This window comes from Pleurodeles waltl, chromosome 3_1, assembly GCF_031143425.1.
Source record: "Pleurodeles waltl isolate 20211129_DDA chromosome 3_1, aPleWal1.hap1.20221129, whole genome shotgun sequence".
In the NCBI taxonomy this organism is placed as follows: domain Eukaryota; kingdom Metazoa; phylum Chordata; class Amphibia; order Caudata; family Salamandridae; genus Pleurodeles; species Pleurodeles waltl.
In genome coordinates this window covers 280,347,632-280,368,479 of record NC_090440.1, presented here as the reverse complement: position 1 = coordinate 280,368,479, position 20,848 = coordinate 280,347,632, and the positions used below count along the sequence as shown (strand labels likewise).

Here is a 20,848-nt window from a genome sequence, read left to right as displayed (position 1 = left end):
CAGTTTGCTGAAAACCATACAATGCGCACCTATTCTTTCACCCTTCTTCATCCTTCAAACTAAGCATTGCGTCCCATAACATAGTAACTGCACCTCAGTGGTTATCATGCATGACATGGTAACACTTCCCACATAGGATCAAAACAAAGACAGCATACTTCCACCCACTCACCCTACATGGTGGAGCATGCTACCCAAGTAGACAAGCACCTCAGCCCCCACGTAGGCGTAGTAAGCACTATAAATATGTTGCACTATAATACAAAGTTGTATCCCAAGGTAAAATGTTATAGCATGTGTGCATGACTGTGAGAAAAATATACACACACACACACACATGTATATACACACACACACACACACGTATGTGTGTTTAGGCGCGCAAGTATGATTGAGTGAATGCAGGACTGCTAGTGTGTGTTTATATAGACACGTACAAGTGTGCCCTCCAATGGAGCGATATCTTTTAAGGTATACTTCACCTGGAGGGTCAGTTGAGAAAACTCTCATGCAGCACCATTTCATTGCACTTTTTCTTCAAAGAAAAATATTACGTAAATACACATAGCTATTTATTTTACTGAGACTTTGTAGAAGGGCTCTACAGTCTAAGCATTTTTTTGTGTTGTGGCAAAAAACAAAACATGGAAATAATTTTTCTCGGGTGGAGGCAACATATTTTTAGACTGCATATTTGTTTGGTTTACTCTTGCATTCCAAATCACGCCGTAATCAAATTCTACTTTGCTGATAAAAAGCATTGCTGGTTGAGTTCATATAATCAAGTTTCTGATTAGACTTGAATTCGAAAAACTAATGCATTTTGGGAGTTGTAATTTTAGGTAACTTCGATTAAACTAGTTGGGCTATCAGATTAGAACAGTTGGGTAAATAAGCCAAGAGACAGAAACATGTGCATCATTGTGGGAGGAGAAACACACTGGGATCAAGAAGCCAGCGAGGGGTGAGAAAAGGCTAACACAAGCTCCACAATGTTGAGGAGTTGGGTCATGTCCACCTGCCAATGTCAAACTCATTTTCCCATTTTAAGAGATTGTGTTCCTGTGCAAAAATATTTTAGCTGTAAACTAGAGCAAAATCAGTTTCTCCATTTTATTTTATACATGGAGCAAAAATGGCTGAAATACATTTGCACTGTATTATTTGCATCAGTGCAAAGTTTCTGAGATGCAACATCAGAGAGCTATATATTGTGACGGTGAAATTGCGGTAAATTGATCCTTAAAATAACGTGGTTGAACATACAACTGTTAAGATCATTGTCATGGGGACAGAGAACCTTAGACAGAAAGGGCAGGAGGAAGAAGAGGCTCTCATACAGCAGAATAATTGAGTGAGGAAATGCTAAAACTCCTAACAATGAGGATTCCGTGCACAGAGGGGAGGAAAGAACTGAGGTGCCTGAATCTGAGAATGGCATTGAGTGCTAGTTTGCTTCTTTGGCCATATATATGTTTCTGGCCTTCAGAACTGCGTAAGTCTCCTAAGATTTGAAGGGGCCTTAATAAACTCCAAATTCATAAGTCCTAAATTCACAAAGAACACCGAAGTGCTGCTGTTTACACTATGAATGCCACAAGGGACACACACTGCTCTTCTGGTAGCACTTTCACCTTTTTATGCTCTTCCCGGACAGCACAAACTGGATTTTCTCTCAATAACCCAAGGGCTGGAGATATTTGCTAATGTTTTTTGACACTAGAAAAAGGCCAAGCAACACGAACAAAAGGCTGTGTATAACAAAGAAGAAGCTTTTCAGGCACATGAAAACGCGATGAGGGTAACTAATTGTACAGCATAAAACATTGTGATCACAAATGCTGTACACAAGAACAGTCTGTGGTACAAAGCATCACAGTTAAATTTCACAAGTAACCTAAGTCGTAGTGGGTTATTATGAGTTCGTAACACTACATATCTATTTGTAAAGCACATATTTATCCTGAAGTGTGTCTTGGCTCCGAAATAACAGATGCCCATCATAACCCAACTCACCAGTACTCATGTTATCAACCCTTGATGGATGAAAGGCTGACTGGACCCACAAGGATTCGAACCTGTTACCACAAAGTCAAGCACAGACCCTTCCACTGGATGAATGAATCCACTAAGCCACCATACCCAGTTTGTAAAAAAGAAGCTGCTGTGATGAGAAGACAGCAGACACTAAACGTACATCACGTCTGTTAAGAGGTGATGTACATTACATCTGTTCAGAAGTGAAGTTAAAACTCTTGGCAGTAGTGGTATGGTCGTTATGGAGGCAATGCTGTGTACCCCAACCATATTCCTTATACCAAATCACCTATTTTCTCTTAAGGACTGCTACATGTTTCGAGTGTGGCATGAGATTGTCTACTGTCACGCTGCTGCAGGAAAACAGATCTATAGAATGGTAAGCACTTGGAGAGATACTTCTAACCTAGGCAGTTAAAATCACTTTTATTGCTCTGTGACCAATGATGTGACACCCAGTTAGCACCCTCTATAATCATCATACTAAATATATACGACACATACAAAGTTGAAGAATCTTTTCCATCTTGTAAATATGCATTAAGGTCTTCTGCTGAAGTCAATATGCCTCATTCTGGGTCAACATTAATATGTGCAGCCCCCCCCCAGGCAATGCTGTCCAATAGCAATACCTGCATTTGGCTGGTTTACCAGCTTACTCTTCATGTGCACTTGCAGAGCTTGTTTCTCTTGACCTTTGTCTATGAAACCCGCACTGCAAAATGCATTATTTCACCTCATTTCAAAAAACAATTCAGGGGATAATCACTTCCGCACCCCTCTGAAGGACGTTTTAAGAAATTTGGGCCAGGTATTACACCCCACCATTTTTCAAGATCGCCAACCACCGCTGCCGAAGGTTTGAACCTTGCAATCATCTTTCAGCCTGAACTGCCCTTTGCTTATATAAAGGCATGCTCTATTTGCTATCTCTTAGGAATATCCTTGTTGTAGTTCAGGTTGACTTAAAGCAGCACTATTTTTAGGTATCTAGTGCCACATAAGAAGAAATGTTTAACTGCATGGTATTACCGACGCACCTCAGTACGGAATTTACACTGGCTCCTGGAAAGGAAATGTTTGGAGGATGAAAATGTTTTATGCGGATGGTATGTTACATGTGCCAATGGTTCTCAAGCAACATTGGAAGAACAGGTGCATAAAGGGACCACCCTGAAATCTGCTTGCAATTCACCCTGGTGATTTGAAGAGTGCCATTTCCTCACTGAAAAAGCCACATTTTGGAATTTGCAACCTTTCCATCTCAGACATGACTATGTATTCCTGTGGTTCCAGAGAAAGGCAATTTCCCATATATTCCTTGCAGTTCTGACCAGTGTTAATTTGCAGACCCGCCTTCATCCTTTGCACTCTAAGTCCAGTCACGTGAAACACCTGACAGAGCAAAATGACCTTCTATTTTTCCATTCCCTCTCCAATGAAATGCTATGATGTAACTGTGTTGCACTAAAAACACCTATTAAGGAGCTGATAAACCAATACCAAACAAGAGTGATGCGCAATATATTCAGAAAAATGATGATTGCACAAAGCTGTAACTCTTTGATGCTATTAAATAGCAAATAAAGTATAAACACTTTACTCAAATTTAAAAATAATAATATGCTTACATTTTTTCGCTTTCCAAAGAGTAGGTCTTCATTTTCATCACTGTCTGCATCATCATCATCATCGTCAGATATCACATCTTCGAAATAATCAATATCATCAGCATCGGTTTCTTTTTTTCTTATTTCTCCTTTCTCAACATCATCCAAATAGGCTTCCATCTCAGCCAGTTTAAAAAATCTATCATCCACCACTGACCTTTCAATAGGTCTTGCCCGTGTCTTTTTGTTTTTTTTACTTTTCTGTTCCAGTTCATCAATGTTGAAGTCGACATCCGAGTCCCCATCACTATTTAGATCTTTACCAGATTCATTGAAATGTATTCTCTTTTTCTTTTGAATTTCCTCACTTTGCCCCAGATTATCACTACTACTCAGATCAGACTCCTCTTCATCACTTTCTCCACTGTCCTTATCACTGGAATGTGTCGCAGGCTCATCTGTGCTGTGAAGGAGAGTGGCATCTTCGTCATTGACAATCTGACCAACTGCTTTCTTAAAAAATCCCAGAATGGCATTGTTTTGTAGTTCTAGCTGTTGCCAAATCTGCTCCTCGTCAAAGTTCTCTATTACCAATTCCTTCAGAGGACTTCCTGTTGTTGTCTCAGTAGGTTCAAGTTTATGGAAATCATAAAGGTGTTTCGTCAGAAGAGAAAATTCTGAGGCCAATTCATCCTGCACGCTAATAATAAAAAAAAAAGAAACAAAAGATTTAAAAATATGCCAATCATGTAAAACTCACATGAGACTTCACAACACAATCAATCCCAGATTAAATAAAAGCACTCCTCAACATGGTTAACCCTTGCAAAAATGGTAGATTTAAATATTTGCGTATGGTGCATTTTCTTCTGTGGCAAAACATTACAGAAATGAATTATGACATGCTTGTGACTTAAGCACTGCTGTAGGGAAGAAAAAAAAGTTTTAACTAATTATGTGGGTTTGTAAATGATGCCTTCTGTCAAAGATATAACAAAGGCATCTGAAATGCATTAACGGTATGTTTTACACTCAGACGCCTATAGCAATAGCAAAATTGCTTTAACTACTCAACTAAAATAATTTACTTCCATATATTTGGGAAGCTACATACACACTTTATAGTTATCTGTTTTAACGTATCGTTCTCCACGTAAACAAGAAAACACAATAAACTTCAAAATTAAGGTTGACCGGAGGCCATGTCTACCATGCTTGTTGGAGTAGACTGGAGAAGAACATTTATGCAATGAAAGCCCTGTTGGCTACACAAGAGACCCATGAATCTGTGTCAGCTTTCAAGATTGTGCTGTAGCATCCATCACCAGCTTCAAAGACAGAGCGGATATGCTGGAAAGCGCTAGGAGAGGGGCTAACATCTCAACTTTCTTGACAGCTGGAACCAGCTGACATGCATTACATGCACAGTCCATAGAAGCCGTTTGGAAATGCACAGTTCGTACACAATTTTGTTTCGAAGACTTTTCAGGTTAATTTAGAATATTTATATTGTATCAACTTACTTGAAGTTCCTTGGGACAAAAGGCCTGAGTTTTAATTGAAGGGGTTTGTTTCGCCATTTGCTGTCTCTTCTTCAAATAGGAGTCACAGGTAATTATGCAAATGTTTTGTGTATGTTTTTATGTCCTTTGAGCTGACAGTCTTTTAACCAGACTCGGACTGAGCCAGGAAACACGTTTCCTGCTTTAGTGTTGGTGTACAAACTCGGCGAAGGTGAAGGTAAAAACAGAGTATTGTCAAGATTCAATTTTTCCAACAGAGGGAATAAGAAAGTAACATCCATTTTCGTTTTTAGAAAGCAGTCACAAGTTTATTAAGAAGTCTGACTTTGCAAAAGTCTGATCGATAAAAGAAGGTTGTAATATAAATCACCCACACTCATGGTGAATCTTTCGGTAGTAGTATTAGTGCACAAGTCTTGCCTCATCAGAATGGAGTTTCCCCTTCCCAAGTTACAGCTGTACCGAAGCCTGGAAAGCCACTAAAGTGAAAATCATGATTAACGTACTAAAGTTGATTTGATGAACTCTTTGGCCAAAAAGGGTACGAGTGTTCTTTATTTCAAACCTCACTGTTGTTGTAAATAAAGGCAAAAACTTGTCCTTTAAATCTCTCAAAATGTGTAGCATCTTCCAAACCCATCACACTATTGAGAGAAGTAAGTTCTATATATCTGTATTTGGTGGGGTTTAGTATGGTGAAAGGGTACGGAGTGACTAAGGTACAAGTTCAATCGAATTTTGTGGCAACTACTGTGATGGAGGTAAGAGCTCATAGGGCTGTTACCGGCATCGGACTTTGCGAAGGACCTGGGAATTTTGAATCACGGTCATTGGCTCTAATACCCACTAAGAAAACATACCAGACTGCCCTCCATGCACACTGAATTTTCCCACCCAAGTAAAAATCCTCTACGGATGGGGAAAAAAGACTAATATGGAAATGCTGACCCTTTTGATAAAAAGATAACACTCTTAATTAGAAATGATTTGATAATTGCCATTATGAGTCGACTAACCCTGATAGGTCATCAAGGCCTGTGAGCTTCTCTTGAGGCTCAGGCTGGTAAGGATGAATGAAAGTCATCCCTCTGGAGGCCAGCTGATTTTAGTATCAGTCTTCTGTGAGTGGAAAAAGGATCAAATGTTTAAAAAAAAATACCTACATTAGTTACAAGTTAACTCAATCTTACTGTATAATGCCCCAAGTACGTTCCACTTTTTGATTTGCTTAACTATTTATATTTTTTCTAAAGCATTAATGTTTGAGGATGAATTGAAAAAAATAGATTGTGATTTGACAACTTCCGCTGCTGGTTTCAAACTGTGATATATTGTGGCAGCTGATTTTAATTTAAAAATGTTGCTTTCTAATTTTTGGATGATTTTCTGCAAGATCAGATGATTTGCATGAGATACATAGCGTAGTGTTGTCAACTTACTGCAGTATAATTAAATTAATCTCCGTAGTCACTTCCCGAGCAATAATCCTGCTGCAGTGATATTCAGAGAATTGCTAAATACCTATTAACTATTCATTCATCCCATTGGAACATTTTTTTTAAACTGGTAATTTTAAGGTGGTCAATTTGAGGTTAAGTCATCATTAGGTGTTGAGATACTTTAGGTGTCAAAGTACAAACAAGACTGAACCATTTATATAATTACACTTGCTATATAACTGCAGAAATAGGGCTTCAACCGTAGTGGAGAATCTCCAAGAATTATTTTGGATTATAACTGATAAATCTGCGATAGATGTATGTCTTAACAGTAGTGCTCAATGGTATAATCGGTTAGTAAAAAGAGTATTGCTATGTCTGAAAGAGAATTATAAAATCGCTACTCTGGTTTACGTTCTAATATAAACAGTCCATCATAGGACGGTTTGACCAAGAGTTACGAAGAATGCTCAACAGATTGCATTGAGAAGTGAATAATAGTGGAAGAGATAAAGGTATATAAGACCTTGAAGCTCGAAAAGGCAACCACAATCCATTGCTGTTACAAATAAATTAAGTGATTACAGATTTAACAGAGCTAAAAAGTGCAAGAAGCAATAGTAGAAGATAATTCAAAAGCTTTTTGGCGCTTGGTTAATTCAGAGGCTCAAGTATGCAAAGCTCAACGGGTTGATCTTATTACGGTATTTTATAAAAGCACGGCTGCCACAGCAACTCCCTGGTGTAATGATCGTCATCCAGTGAGTGAGTCTATAGTGTCATTACAAGAAGTAGGGATTATTTGGGAACTAATAAGGAATATGAACTCATCCCGGCTTAAGATACAGTTAGTTTTCTGGCAAGATTACTTAAGGCAGCCACCTTTGGTGGGCTAAGCTCATTTTTAGGTTTCGGCTGGACAGCGCATGTGCAGTCTCTTCGAGACTATTGTAATCTTACAGAGGGCATAGAGCCTACGGGGTGCTTGCGTGGCACTCGTCTTTACAGCCTCGTAACTGGCCATTTACGTACCTGTCTGTGGTGCAGGGACCGATCACTGATAGGTTCAGCCAAATTAGTTTGTGTCCGCTGCTCCCGACGTAATTGAGATACTTCTTTTTACCTTCTAAGGCACTGCAAACAGAAGGTGTGTGACTGGCAAAAATGTGCCCAGCAGGACAAACAAAACTGCTAAGTTATATTTTCTGTAGTTAACTCGTTTCTTTTATTTTGCCAAGTCTTATTTTCTCACTTTGCACTCCTTTTTTGTTTTTACTCGTAGACACTGTTCTTGAAAGATGAAGAATATCTTGTTCTAAAAATATTGCTAAGCAACATTGTTTCTTTCTTATGTGCATTTTCCAAAATTATGCTTTAACACACTGGTTGCCCACCTATGATCTGCACCCCCCCCCAACCCCCCCCCCCCCATATCCCTACCTCTCGGGGGTCCCTGACATAATCCCAATCCAGGGGTCTGCAGGCATGGGCCAGCAGGAAGGCACTTCTCCAGCTGGCACCTCTGACAGAAACAGGTGTGTGTTTTTATATTTATTACTTCCTTTGTGCAGCAGTTTTAAAAGCACTGCAAAGTTCCTTGTACATCCAGCAGCTTTCAGCCAAAAATAAAAGCATCAAGATAACTGCTGGAGAGAGATGGGAGTTTTGTCTAGCGGCAGTTTTGACTCCTCAAGGTCGCGCATATGGTTAATAGGTCTGCTGCAAAGAATGTGTATCATGCAAAGAACAGTATTTTATGTGCATAGCACAGTGGGTTACTGCTTTTGTCACAGAGATTCTTTTGTTACTGTGCACTTCATAAATTACAATCGTAATCTATCACAGTGAGATATGAACTGCAATCAAAGAGCTGCATGCAAACTGCAAGGCACAAATTAGAAAGTTATACTTTCCCCCCAGTCTTTCCTTATACTGCTAAAAAGGGTTTGCCGGTGTAGAAATACATTATTAAAGTCAATGCTAACCACTGTGTTATGTTCTTAATCCTGAATATGTGCTTCTCCAGGTAGAGCACTCTAAAAAAAAAAATGCCTACCAGTGTGGATCACATGTGAATCCTACTCCTTGTAGTCCCCTGTCAAGTGCTCAGACACCCTACACTGGTATGAGAGGTGCGATAGAACAAATGCATTACATGTGACACAAAGGCTATGGAGAGATGAGAGGCACTTATGGTTTTATTTCCTTTACCCAACACATATTTATGTGAAAAAGCTTTCTTAGGTTTATGTACCTAAAAAATAAAAACAGACACTGCTTGTGAAATGTAGAATCTGACCTGAGGATTTCGCTTTCCTGAATAAAGCCACACATTGAAAAGTTAGTCAGCGAGATGCAGCGCCAACCTTCCCATTAAAATATTTCAATTTTTGCATATCTGTTCAATATGAAATAATTATATATTTAGTAATTCAAGTATTTGTTTGGTGTGCCCTTGTTTGTGTATTTTTTTTTTTAAATTACTGTTTTAATGTTTGACAGTTAACTCATACAAATTGCTAGGGGTCCCTGGCTTGCAGTAGTGATTCAGTGGGGGTCCTCAGGAGTCAGAAGGTGGGAACCACTGCTTTAACACATAACTGGAGTACACCCAAATCCACTCCACCCCAGACCAATCCAATCAAATCCACCCAACTCCAATCTAAACCACTTACCCCATCCATCACACTCCAATCCTTTCAATCTGCCCTGTACCAATGCAAAACAAGCTGCCCGCACCAATGCAAAACAAGCTTCCCGCACCAATGCAAAACAAGCTGCACCGCGCCAATCCAAAACAATCTGCCCGCACCAATCTACTCCGCCCCCCCTCCAACCCAAAACACTCCTCCCCCCCAACCCGCCCCACTGCAATTTAAAACAACCTGCCCCACTCCAACCCAAACCACCTCAATCCACCCCACACTAATCCACCACAACCCACCCTATTGCAATCCACTACACCCCCACCCCAATTAATTCCACCTCACACCAATCCAATACACATCCCACTCTACCCACTCCAATCCAACCCCCACTCCATTCCAGTCCAATCCACCCCACTCTAGCCCAATCCACACCACTCCAGTCCAGTCCAATCCACCTCATCCCACACTCCAGTCCAATCCATCCCCTTCCAATCCAACCCCCCCACTCCATTGCATTCCATTGCATTCCATTCCAACCCACCTCACTCCAATACAATCAACCCCACTCCAATACAATCCAATGTAACCCAATCCACCCACTCCAATCCACCCAACCCACCTTAATCCACCTTACTCCAATCCACTCCACACCAAGCTACCTGAATCCAACCCACTCCAGGCCAATCCACCCCACTTCAAAACGTCCACCGTACTGTAATCCAGTTTACCCCAGACCAATCCAAGTCACCCCACTCCAACCCACTCAAATCCAGTCCACTCCAATCCAATCACTTCATTCCACCCCACTCTATCCAATTCACCTGACCTCAATCCAACCCAGTCTCATCCCAATCCAATCTACCCCACCCAATTCACCCCACCCCAAAAAACCCAACCCACTTCAATCCACCCTACTTCAATCCAAACTACCCCATCCAGTCTTCCCCACTCCAATCCAGCCACCCGCTCCAATTTGCCCCACTCCAGTCCAATCCAACCCACTCCAGTGCACTCCACCCCACTGCACTCCACCCCACTCCAGTGCACTCCACCCCACCCCACCCCACTCCAGTGCACTCCACCCCACCCCACTCCAGTGCACTCCACCCCACTCCAATAGATCCAATCCACCCGACTTCAATAAATCCAATTAACCAACTCAAGTTGTCTAATCCAGCCCCTCCAACAACCCCACCACAAACCACCCACGCCATTCCACCCCAGTCCTATTAATTCAATTCAATCCACCCCAATCTAATCCTCCTCACTCCAATCCACCACACTACTACAATCCAGTCCACTACCTCAATCCACCCCAACTCACTCCACCTATTCCACCCCACTTCACTCTTCAACAGTCCGCTCTGACACTACTAACTTTTAGCCATGCAGAACAACAGCCACACTATTGTATAACATGGCAAAAAAGAAATTCCAATCAAATACCTCTTGTACAGGCGAGACCCACTGGCTTTGCCAATGCTTGCTTAAATGGCGCTCAACAACAGGGGGTGATACCAGATTTCTGGTAGGCTGCTATTATCAAGACGAATCATAAGAAAGGCGTCCTTTTAGGAGGAGTGGGGGGAACCGGCAAACTACAGATGGAGCTCACTGCTTGATACAATTGATAAGATTTCTGCATAAACATTGTCAACACATCTTGTAACTTGGGCATCTGGAGCTGGTATTGTTTTATAGAGAACTGGGTGGACTTAGATGTGTCATTTTGCTGGTGGCAAAGAGAGTTAAGGCAGAGGTCTGTTTTGCTGAGTCTCATATTTAGCCTGTTTACCTCCGACTTACATACAATTGTATCAATTACTAATTCCTTTTGTCTTAAAAAAGGAGAGGCACACAAAACAATTACAAGAGCAACCCAGAATGTTCACGTGAACCTTGGTACAATTATTACATAACACATTCACGGGAACCTCATTTACAATCTATTTAGATATTGTAGCCTAAAAATCTTGCTACTGACTTAATCATACCACAACTTCTGAATAAAGATTAAAATCATCTATTTCGAACATTTCAAAAAGGCTTCACTAAATCCAGTACGTTTATTGATATGAGAAGGACATTGCTGTATCATAGAAAGAGCCTTTATGTAATCAAACTATGAAAGCAATCAAAAAAGTGCTCCCTGACTGAAAAAGAGACACCACAACAAAGAGACACTCAAAAATTCACTTATAATGCTGTATTCCTTGGTGTATCTCTAAAGGATAGCCTCTTGTTAAAGAGTATTCTTGTCAGAAAAATCATTAATCAGTCACAAAAAATCCAAAGAGGTCTTGTCTATTAACAATGTCGATGTCGTTTCAACCCTCTCACTTGGTACCATGGTCTCATCAGGACAAAAATTATCTGACCAGAAAGGGATCCTCATTCAAGGGGTATTATAACATAAAAACAAGAAAATAATTCTACGATTAAGAAAAGACAAAATATATATGCATACTGATTGTTACGGATTCAAACATTTTAGGACCTCAGATTGGTGAAGGATAATCGTATCTGGACAGAAAGTGGCTATCATAAGTAAAAAAAATATTAATAAGGATATATAAATTATTTATAGAAGCCAAGTCCTATTGAGGCATAACTCACCCATGTCCAGCCCCAAACCGGTTCTTTTGTCACCTATAAAAATAGGAAGCATACATAAGCTCAATGGTGGATAAGTGAATGAAAGGCTGAGAGACATATATATGAATATGTACCTGAATAATTAGTGTGGGCCTGACCTTCCCTTCTTAAATAGCCTCTAATGAACAAGTGAGATATTCTCGCTCGCCCGAGGGCACACGATTGGAGGCAGCTGGGGGGAGCACGCGATCGGCAAGTGAAAGGCCGGGACCAAACCGTGTTAATTTGTAAACAAAAATGCTCTTGTATAAAGGAACGTCTTTGAAAATTGCAAAAAAAAAAAGTGGAAAGTCCACATGAGAACTCAAACCCCAAATTAAGGCCATGCCAGATAAAGGAGTGAAAGAGAGCAGTACAAACAAGGAAGTGGTTCGGTGACCCAAAATAGGACCCATGTCAAAAATGAAAACTGCCAGCTGAGTCAGATTGTGCTTACAACAATGTGGACAGATGTATACCGTTTAAAGAACTGATTTATCTATTAGGAAAACTTAATGGAATTGTGAAAAGAAGAAAACATTTTGAAGAAAATAATAAGCCTGTAGGTAATCGAACCCTACCCCTTGGCTATGACAGGTGAAGCAATTGCCAATGGGCTAACAGGAAGGCGATAGAAACCATCTTCCAAATGGACAACCATCTTCCAATTGGACAACAAAATGGTTTGTTGGGCCTAAAGGACAGATGTATACCGTTTAAAGAATTGATTTATATTTTAAGAACAGAACGGAATTGTAGAAAGAAAAAAAGAAAAAAATGTTGAGAACATTTTTGTTATAATATGAACCGGTCAGGAATTGAACCCTACACCTTGGCCATGACAGGTGAGGGAATTGCCAGTAGGCTAACAGGAAGGCGATAGAAACCTTCCACAAGGAAGGAATCTCTTCGTTCAGGTGCATTGAACAACAGTGGTACGAGTACCAAACAATAACTAAATGTATTTAATACACTGGACCCACAATTAATTCCTGATGGGAAGCTTTTTTTTCTTTCTTTCAAATATATTTTATTAATTTTCAACAATGTCAAGTACATAGCCGAAGTCAATATCTCCCAATGTATTTTACAGTAGAAAAGAACAACAGTATATCATAATACAATTAGTGAGCAACATCATATTGATAGGCCCTGGTCTAAGTATTATCATCAGAATTACATGTCAAACACCTCAAATATATATATGCTATAACTTTCTAAAGATGTACATCTTGAACATGTGTCATATATCCATAAGATCACCCACATATCTGGATGTAACCCACTGATTTTGTTTGCCATAGGGCCTTCGCATGGCTAATGTAGGGGAGGAAGCAAAACTTGGTAAAATACAAACTATAGAACGTGCCCGGTATGTGCGGTTCAAGGCCAAAGGGTAACCCCGGCAACCCCCCAACCCGAGACCCCGTACCCAAGTGGGGGAGACCATTGGGCCCGGGAAAGTGGGTGTGGGGCAGGAGGCAAGTACCCAGATATCCGTTGCCTTCAAGCCCTGCACAAAACGTCTGTTCAGAAATCACATTGGGCACAGTGTCCGTCCTACCCCTCAAGGATCCTGGGGACTGAAGGAGTAGAAGGCTCTTTGATGGCATGGTAAGCAGCAGCAGCAGCCAGGCCATGATTTTAAATGGTGTGGGGTGCTACCACCGGGCGGTGTCTTATACCACTACGTTTTGCGCTGCCTTCTTGGCCGAACCTGCTGGACTGGTGTCCTCACCCTCTCAGGGTACTATTTTGTCAGACAATTTTACCATGTAGATGTCCCAGAGTGTCATAGTTCCACTCCTACCCCCTAACCGTTTATCATGTTCCAATGCCGTAGCCTCCGTCACTGCCCAGTGGAACACCTCTCGCACCCAGCTCTCTACACTAGGGGGTTGGGTTGCTTTCCATGACATAACAATAAGTAGCCTAAATAATAGGAGTGCAAGATCTGCAAATCTTAGGTAGTGTTTAGTTTTTGCGATTCTCTTAGCTATTCACACGAGACAGAAGAGTGGGTCTAGTGCAAGGCATACATCTATAATATCCAACGCGTGACTCACCACCTGTGACCATGTACTGTGCAATACTGGGCACTCCCGTTTCATATATGTAAAGGTAGCATCGTCATGGTTGCACCAGGAGTGGGAAGTCCCTGGGAACATACGATGTAGACGATGGGGCGTTAAATAAGTCTGGTGAACATAATAAATTGGGTCTATTTCAATCTAGCATTCCAGGAAACCCAACGTACCCTTTCCAGTGCCATCTTCCATTGCTGTTCTGTCAGATCATTGCCCAAGCAAGTGTCCCACCTATGGGCATGTGGTGCATACTGTTTCTCCCTGAGTGCTATGTAGAGATTGGAGATCACCCTCCTCTCCGAGCCTTGTGTTAGTATATAATGCATCCCCTGATGTATTGTGGGTTCTGTAGGGCCCAATCGCCAGATGTTCCCCAACACTGCCTGTATTGCTGCATAAGCAAGGATCCTGTGTGCAGGCCATAGGCATCCCTCAAACTTGAAAAAGTACGCAGCTGGCCTTCTACAAAGAGGACACCCAGGTATGTAAGATCCCCCCTCCCTCCAGAGATTAAAGTTATATATGTGAGTGAGGTCTCGCAACTGTGGTATATCTCATATCACAAGTTTAGGTGAGTAGGGGAGTAAACGGTGTTGTGGCAGGATATACCGGGTCCAAGCTAGCTTCGTCATCTGCAGCAGTAATCCCAGTTCTTTATTGGATGCATCTCGGGTGAGAAGCCATCCTAATACTCCTCCTTCCCCAACCACTACTCGCACCATGTCTCCTTCCACTGTTTGATCCCCAGTTAACCAAAGCATCAGCCACTGGAGTTTGGCTGCTGCATAATATCGTTCTATATCTGGTACCAGCATACCACTCTCGACCAGGGGAAGCTGGAGCTTTGTAGGGATACCCTTCTACATTCAGATCCCCATATGAGCACTGTAAACAGACTGCGTATAGTTTTGTAACAGGACTTCCCAAAAAGGAATTGGCAGCGCCAGGAACAGATAAAGTAATCTGGGGAGAACCAACATTTCAGCAATGGCTGCTGTACCCATTGGAGAGAGAGGGAGGCAGGTCCAGAAGGCAATTGATTGTGTAGTGGTGGACAGGGCCTTGCCATAGTTCCCAACCATCAAGTCTATCTCATTATGATAAACACTGATTCATAAGTAACGGAAAGTCACGGTGGCCCAAAACAAGTCGCTCTCTATTGTGTAGTCGGTTCGCTACGTTACTGGCCCTGCGTAGGGGGAAGGCACTGGACTTAGCCCAATTCACCTTCAAGCCCGCCACCCCCTCAAAATGGTCTAAAATACTTTATAACTCCGGAAGAGCTCTGGCAGTATCACGTGTATAAATTGAAACATCATCCGCATCTAAGGAGGTGAAATACCATTGTCCGCCCACCCAAATTTCCCAATCGACTTCCTTCATTCGCAATTGCACCGCCAACGGTCCCATAGCCAGCGTGACAAGCACTGGTGAAAGAGAGCAACCCTGTCTCATCCCCCTTTAAATGGAAAAGGAACGAGAAACCTGACTGCCAGTGCGGACTCTTGCCCTAGGGGCGGAATACAGCAGTTGTATCCACTTTATGAAACAAAGGCCAAGTCCGAAGTGCCCCAGGACCTGTATCAAGTATGTCCAGCCAAGCGTGTCGAACGCCTTCTCAAAGTCCAGGGATACAGCTACTGGATGGCCTGCATCTCTGGACACTGCGTATATAATGTGACACGTTCGGTGTTGTAGAATGTGGCTCTTCGAGGCACAAAGCCACACTGGTCGGGGTGAATTAAGGTTGAGATCACAGAGAGTAGTCTGTTAGCCAGGGTTTTACTTAGGATCTTATAATCAATGTTTAACATTGATAGGGGTCTATATGAGCCTACTTAAAGCAGGTCTTTGCCCGGCTTGGGATGCACTATTATTAGTGTCTCGCAAAGCGACGTTGGAAGGTTCCCCTGCTGATAAGATGCCCTATACATGTTCAATAACCGGGGTATGAGTGTGTCTTTGTAAGTTGAATAAAATTCAATGGGGAACCCATTCAGCTATCTGCTGAATTACTAACTATAGTTCGTCTAACTGCAACAGGAGTTCTAAATCCTGTCACTGCTGCTGGGACAGGGTAGGCAGAGGAAGTGCCTATAGATCTGAACGAAGATGGGAAATGGATGCGGTAGGAGGCGCCGAGTACAATGTTTCATAATAATGTGAAAAGTTTCTTTGATTGCCTCTTGGGAGTTCAACAGCTCCCCTCTATTGGTGTAAATCAATCCTACAACCACCTTGGGTGTTTCGGAGCGCAAAAACCACGACAATGTGTGCCCCGGTCTATCTCCATTCCTATGCTGTTGGGCCAGATGAGCTTTATAGTCCACATTACTGAAATCGTCTCAGTTCCTCTTGGTATTGTTGGCACTGAGTCGCCAGCAGTGGACGGGCCCGGAGGTCGCTTATGGCCTCCTTTTCCAGCTTGTGTATCTCACATTCAATATACTCCGTGTAAGAACCGATTTCACCCCCCAAGAAGTGGCCATACAATGGCCCCTCAAGACCACCTTCATCGCGTCCAATTCCACCTGAGGGTCACCCACAGAGCCTGTCTGAGAGGGTGTTGCCTACTGTAGTCCTATATACAGAGTCTTGCAGTGCTGTCAGTCGTAATTTCTAAAGTGGGATAGGCGGTTTAGAGTTGTCCCAGCGAAAAGTGACCTTGAGGGGGTTGTGATCCGATAGTGTCCTACCTAGATATTCAGAGCTACAGATATAGGGCCAACAAAGTGAGTCACGGAAAACATAGTCAAGCCTTGTGCGTATTTGGTACCCCGGTGCGTAGTATGAATATTCCCTGGTCCCCAGATGATGCAACCGCCAGATAGCATGGAGTGGGACCATTGCTGGAAGTGTTTAGTGGCTTGTAGCCCGGGAGTGTTTGGGAGCGGAGGGAGTGAGCGATCTAACTTGGTGTTCTGTATGCAATTAAAATCTCTCGACCAAAGTCCGGGAGCTCCTGGATTATGTATCAGGTTTGGAGTCAGCTGATTCAGAAAAGTTCCTTGAGTAGTGTTTGGAACATATATCGATGCCAACATAATAGGATGACCATTTAATTGACCCTCTAGGAGCATGTACCTCCCTTTGCGGTCTATGTGTACTGTTTTAACGAAGGGTACCTACAGTGTTACCCAAATTAGTGACCCTCTAGACCATGCGGAGTATTCAGTTCCATATTTCTGGCTCTTTCAGTGACGTCCAAGCCTAAGTAATTCCTTGTGTGTTAGATGTGTCTCCTGGAGACAGGCAAAATTAATCCGCCTCCTCCTGAGATAATTGTAGACTCTATATTGTTTAATAGGATTACCCTTCCCCTGAACGTTCCAAGTCAAAACACCATAGTCCACTGCCATAGCATGAAAACATATTTTGCATTTCCATGAGCACACCCCGCCCCACCCCCATCCTGCACTCTCTCTGTTCACTAGGCACCTTAGAAACAAGAATAACAAAATAAACTCCCCGATCTCTAGCCTGAACACGAATAAGTATCATGCCAAAACCCCTCAAACAAATAAACATCACTGTAACAAATGCAGTATACTTGCATCCTTCTGGTCAAGGCTTAAGAGAGAAGAGAGGTCTGTAGCAGACAAGTGTCTGCGCCGCAGTTCCTGGGGCTGATCAAAGGACATAGAACTCAGGACCTCCTGCAATCATTTCCTATACATATCAAGCCATCCCTCCCAGTAGGAGGGCAAAGCTTCGAAGAGAATCAAAGGTCGTCCGCCAAACGCAGTGTTAACACCGGGCCCTCTTCCATAGGTGAGTTCCAGGACGGTGATGGAGTTCCGACTTCTATGTCAGAGTCAACTGATGATTTATCAGCCAGTGCAAAAAAACATGTTGCTAGAGAACTGCAAGGCCTCTTTCAATGCTCCTTCGCTACCTGGGTGCATGATGGCTTTGCTCTGCTGGTGTTGCACTTGCATCTATTTATTTGTGGTGTTAGCCAGATGTCCTCATCCTGTGATGCTTGGGGGGAGTGGCATGTAACCAAGTCCATGCACTTCTGAGGAGGTGAACACTCGTGTTGCCTCCCAGTCAATCACCCGCAACTTTGCTGGGAACAAAAGAGCATATTTGTAGTTCAATCCTCTTAGATTTTGTTTTACTTTAATAAAGGAATTACATTGCTTTTGTACGTCAGATGTAAAGTCTGGGTAAGCTGAGATCTCGGCATTTTCATTACACCATGGGCCTTTGGTGAGGTATAATTGCAGAATCAAATCACGGTCTCTAAAATTAAGGAGGCGAACCACTATTGGCCGTGGTGGAGCCCTTGGACAAGGAGGTCTACCACGTACTCTGTGGGCACGTTCCACCGAGAAGAACTTCAATGGTTTCCCATCTAGAACATTGGCAACCAACAATTGTTCCACAAATAATTCCACACTAGGACCTTCCATTCGTTCAGGAAATCCCACCAGTCTGATATTATTACGGCAAGATCTTCCTTCCGCATCCTACGCCCGTTTATGAAGGGCAGTTGTAAAGAAATGGCTCCCTGTTGCAGTTACCCCCCACTTTTTGCCTGATACTGATGCTGACTTGACTGAGAAGTGTGCTGGGACCCTGCTAACCAGGCCCCAGCACCAGTGTTATTTCACCTAAAATGTACTTTTGATTCCACAATTGGCACACCCTGGCATCCAGGTAAGTCCCTTGTAACTGGTACACCTGGTACCAAGGGCCCTGATACCAGGGAAGGTCTCTAAGGGCTGCAGCATATCTTATGCCACCCTGGGGACCCCTCACTCAGCACAGACACACTGCTTGCCAGCTTGTGTGTGCTGATGAGAACAAAACGAGTAAGTCGACATGGCACTCCCCTCAGGGTGCCATGCCAACCTCACACTGCCTATGCAGTATAGATAAGTCACCCCTCTATTAGGCCTTACAGCCCTAAGGCAGGGTGCACTATACCATAGGTGAGGGCACCAGTGCATGAGCACTATGCCCCTACAGTGTCTAAGCAAAACCTTAGACATTGTAAGTGCAGGGTAGCCATAAGAGTATATGGTCTGAGAGTCTGTCAAAAACTAACTCCACAGCTCCATAATGGCTACACTGAATACTGGGAAGTTTAGTATCAAACTTCTCAGAATAATAAACCCACACTGATGCCAGTGTTGGATTTATTAAAAAAATGCACACAGAGAGCATCTTAGAGATGCCCACTGTATTTTAACCAATTGTTCAGTACAGGACTGACTGGTCTCTGCCAGCCTGCTGCTGAGAGACGAGTTTCTGACCTCATGCGGTGAGAGCCTTTGTGCTCTCTGAGGACAGAAACAAAGCCTGCTCTGGGTGGAGGTGCTTCACACCTCCCCCCTGCAGGAACTAACACCTAGCAGTGAGCTTCAAAGGCTCAAGCTTCGTGTTACAATGCCCCAGGGAACTCCAGCTAGTGGAGATGCTCGCCCCCTGGACACAGCCCCCACTTTTGGCGGCAAGTCCAGGAGAGATAATGAGAAAAACAAGGAGGAGTCACTGGCCAGTCAGGACAGCCCCTAAGGTGTCCTGAGCTGAGGTGACTCTGACTTTTAGAAATCCTCCATCTTGTAGAAGGAGGATTCCCCCAATAGGGATAGGAATGTGACCCCCTCCCCTTGGGAGGAGGCACAAAGAGGGTGTACCCACCCTCAGGGCTAGTAGCCATTGGCTACTAACCCCCCAGACCTAAACACGCCCTTAAATTTAGTATTTAAGGGCTTCCCTGAACCTAAGAATTTAGATTCCTGCAACTTACCGAAGAAGAAGACTGCTGAGCTGAAAACCCCTGCAGAAGAAGAAAGAAGACACCAACTGCTTTGGCCCCAGTCCTACCGGCCTGTCTCCTGCCTTCTAAAGAACCCTGCTCCAGCGACGCTTTCTCCAGGACCAGCAACCTCTGAATCCTCAGAGGACTGCCCTGCTTCCAAGAGACCAAGAAACTCCCGAGAACAGCGGCCCTGTTCAACAAAGACTGCAACTTTGTATCCAGAGGAGCAGATTTAAAGACCCCTGCAATCCCCGCAAGAAGCGTGAGACTTGCAACACTGCACCCGGCGACCCCAACTCGACTGGTGGAGAAACAACACCTCAGGGAGGACCCTCCGGCGACTCCAAGACTGTGAGTAACCAAAGTTGTCCCCCCTGAGCCCCCACAGCGACGCCTGCAGAGGGAATCCCGAGGCTCCCCCTGACCGCGACTGCCTGGAAACCCGACGCTTGTTTCCACACTGCACCCGGCTGCCCCCGCGCTGCTGAGGGTGTACTTTCTGTGTGGACTTGTGTCCCCCTCCGGTGCCCTACAAAACCCCCCTGGTCTGCCCTCCGAAGACGCGGGTACTTACCTGCTGGCAGACTGGAACCGGGGCACCCCCTTCTCTCCATTGAAGCCTATGCGTTTTGGGCACCACTTTGAACTCTGCACCTGACCTGCCCTGAGCTGCTGGTGTGGTGACTTTGGGGTTGCTCTGAACCCCCAACGGTGGGCTACCTTGGACCCCAATTTGAACCCCGTAGGTGGTTTACTTACCTGCAAGAACTAACATTACTTTACCTCCCCCAGGAACTGTGAAAATTGCACTGTGTCCACTTTTAAAACAGCTAAATGTGTTTTATGTAAAAAGTATATAAGCTATTGTGATTATTCAAAGTTCCTAAAGTACTTACCTGCAATACCTTTCAAATGAAATATTACATGTAGAATTTGAACCTGTGGTTCTTAAAATAAACTAAGAAAATATATTTTTCTATAACAAAACCTATTGGCCTGGATTTGTCTGAGTGTGTGTTCCTCATTTATTGCCTGTGTGTATGTACAACAAATGCTTAACACTACTCCTTGGATAAGCCTACTGCTCGACCACACTACCA

The 20,848-nt window shown here is 43.2% G+C and overlaps 1 protein-coding gene across 1 annotated transcript in view; it reads right to left on the bottom strand.

Annotated features, from left to right (window-relative positions):
- MPHOSPH10 (M-phase phosphoprotein 10) overlaps nucleotides 1-20,848 on the bottom strand; it is a 174,170-nt gene that overhangs the window by 113,617 nt on the left and 39,705 nt on the right. The window contains exon 2 of the mRNA XM_069222392.1: nucleotides 3,669-4,347. Coding sequence (XP_069078493.1) covers nucleotides 3,669-4,347 — 679 coding nt within the window. The remainder of the gene's footprint in view (nucleotides 1-3,668; nucleotides 4,348-20,848) is intronic.